Source organism: Pseudomyrmex gracilis, unplaced genomic scaffold (genome assembly GCF_002006095.1).
Source record: "Pseudomyrmex gracilis isolate BER0280 unplaced genomic scaffold, ASM200609v1 scaffold_3723, whole genome shotgun sequence".
Taxonomy (NCBI): Eukaryota; Metazoa; Arthropoda; class Insecta; order Hymenoptera; family Formicidae; genus Pseudomyrmex; species Pseudomyrmex gracilis.
The window spans coordinates 4,524-7,272 of NW_018024307.1; the positions used below are offsets into that span (position 1 = coordinate 4,524).

The following is a 2,749-nucleotide window of genomic DNA, read 5'->3' on the forward strand; positions in this document are numbered from 1 at the left end:
TTTTGTTTATTTGTGTATAGATATGTTTTTATATATACATATATGTTATGTTTGTTTACTCACGAAATAAATTAAACTTCGTTCTTTTACAAAACTTGAGTCGGTTTATTAAACGTGTGAATGGAAACAGGAATGGACTTGGAATGAATGAAGATACATAATTAAACAAGAGCATCGTTGTTGAGAATAATTGAATGATTGTGTATATCGGTTGCTAAGATGACGTTCGATAATAGTAACGATATCGATGTATCGATTACTACATCTCCCCCTTTTTAAGACGTTGACAGACGTAATCCTTGTATCTGATTGGACTGCGCCGTGTTCGCGCTGATTGCCGGATTGGCCTTGCAGATTCGGAAGCTGATAGAGACTCAGATGGCGTAGACTCTCTATGTTCCAACTGCAGCGTCTCGGACGATGTCTCTCTTTGTTGCATTAGATTCGCATCTGAGACAGCGCGCTAGACGCATCGAACGGAGACTTCGATTATCTTTCCTAATGCCCACTTCTGGTTCCCGAGTGTTTGTGACAGACAGTCAAGTCGGATATTACTCTGCTGTGAGTATTTTCGAATTTGATTATCAAATCTGCCGTTTTTACGGCAATTCTTTTGTGTGTTTTGTATCACTTTTTACCGGCCGGCATTGCCGCCATCTTGCCTTGCGATAACGGTTAGTTTCATTAACTATTACGAATTTTGCTACGTGTTCTGTACTTTGTCAGATTTAACTTTGTCCGCGACACCCGATATGGAGGTCGATAGTGACGTGAAGACTTCTCGACTTTCCCCGAAAGCGGGAGTTGCCGTCCAGGTCGCGGGTGCGGATCCTCTCCCGTCCAAAGGAGAGGGGGGATCTTCTGTTCCTGTGGCCGTGCCTAACTGTCAGGATGCTGGTAAACCGGGCCTTAAACGGTCAATAGAGGTTACAGTTTCTCCTAGCAAACGTTCCAATGCGCCGTTATCGGACTCTCAGAGGTCTCTCTTGGCCAACAAGTACAACCCGGACTCTAAGAGTCCTTTTTTGGTACATGTAGAGCGCTGTCGCCCGGAGCTCTTTTCCGCAGCCTCCGGGACGGACAACTCTTCAGATAAAAGCGCTGTTAGCGCTCTTGGACTAAGTAAAAAGCTTAACTCGCTTGTTTACGCCTCGTTGCAACATGCTTATGACCTCAAGTCTATTGGCAAAAACAAATTCTCTGTGTTTTCCAACAGGAGCAAACGCTAACAGGTTTGTTGAGTTCTTTGCTCGAGTGGCCGAGGAGATCACACCTCACGATACGTGGATCGCTTTTGTCTCTAGCTTCAGGGTGGTGAGGCAGTTTGTGCTGAAAGGTGTTGACGAGGATGAATCTGCAGAAGATATTGTTGCCAATATTAAGCCTCCCCCGGGGTGGGGTGTTTCGTGGACCCCCTCTTTCGAAGCAGTCCGAATGCAAAGAAGGGTGTTCAACAAGGATGGTATACCGTCACTAGTTAATACCAGTCGTTATATTTTAAGGTTTAGGTTTCAGTTTGTGCCTAGGTTCTGTATATATATGGGGAAGAGGGTCTTCTTGTACCTCTATATACAAAGTACGTAGATGTGGTTTCTGCCAAAGGCTGGGACATACTGCCTTCTCCTGTAAACAGTCGGGCAGTACTGACAAGATGTGTTGTGAGAAATGTGGAAAGTCGGGACATTCCAAGCGTGAGTGTTCTAGTCAGTTGCCGGAATGCATTAACTGCATTAGAGCAAAGTCAAGGGACACGGGCCATCAAGCCTCGGACCCGAAGTACCCAGCGTTTGTTAGACAGAAGGAAATTCACAAGATAATGGCGTATCAAGATCTTCCGTACGCCGAAGCAGCTGTGGTGTATTGCGCGCGCGCCGGGACGGTGCGCTCTCGAGAAGGTGGGGGATCTTCGGTTTCTTTACCCTCTCTGGGAGAGTACTTCCCAGGTGAAGGTGTGTTCAGGTTTTCAGCACGCTCTCAAAAGAGTAGGGCAGTGAGTGGTGGAAATAGCTCGTACTCAACTCCTGTGGGCGGCAGCTCTCCCCGTGTGAGCAGTTTCTCTTTTTCTTCGGGAACTATCACGCCGCGGGTGGGCCAAGCTGCAGTTCCCTTGTTTGCTGACAAGGTTAAGGCGGGCACTTCGTTGCTCTCCTTTACGGAACTTCCCCCTGAGGCTCCGCGGCAGGTGCCGTTAGCTGATGCTGGAGGTTTCGGCCAGGAAGAGTTCCCCGACTCCTCCCCGGGTCGTGTGGACGGCTCTGGTCGCCTAAACTCCCTTTCACCTAGACTTTGTAGCAGGATAGTCACCGCCATTCTAAGTATCAACAAATCTTCCAAAGCTCTGCCTCAAGATGAAAATAGTCTGACTGATCTGGTAAACACAATCTGTAACATAATATTACAGTAAATTACATACACATTCTCAAGCTGTCAATTCACAGCTCTCGTCGTCATTATTTTCTCTTCTTTTTTGTTGTTTTTACGAAACAGATGGCTCATGCTCAAACAGTAAAGATTGTTCAGTGGAACTGTCGTTCCCTGCCTCAAAAACTCGATGACGCTAGACTGCTCCTTCACGATGCAAGGCTGTGTTCAGTTAAGCAAGATGGAACGAACTAATGCAGGAAATGCAGGAATTGAAACTAATGAAACTAATGAAACTAATGAAACTAATGAAAGAAGTGAAAATAGTGAAAAAAAAGAAGGTTGGCTCCCCTGATCTGTTGCGGAACATGTGTAGTGGCAAAATTGG

General features: G+C 46.2%; 1 protein-coding gene across 1 annotated transcript; it reads left to right on the top strand.

Annotated features, from left to right (window-relative positions):
* The first annotated feature begins 355 nt into the window (after nt 1–355).
* LOC109863233 lies at nt 356–2,742 on the top strand. The gene is made up of 3 exons (XM_020443468.1): nt 356–561; nt 727–2,371; nt 2,488–2,742. The coding sequence occupies exons 2-3, from the start codon at nt 1,652–1,654 to the stop codon at nt 2,614–2,616; spliced, it is 849 nt and encodes a 282-aa protein (XP_020299057.1). The 5' UTR covers nt 356–561; nt 727–1,651; the 3' UTR covers nt 2,617–2,742.
* Nucleotides 2,743–2,749: the final 7 nt, after the last annotated feature.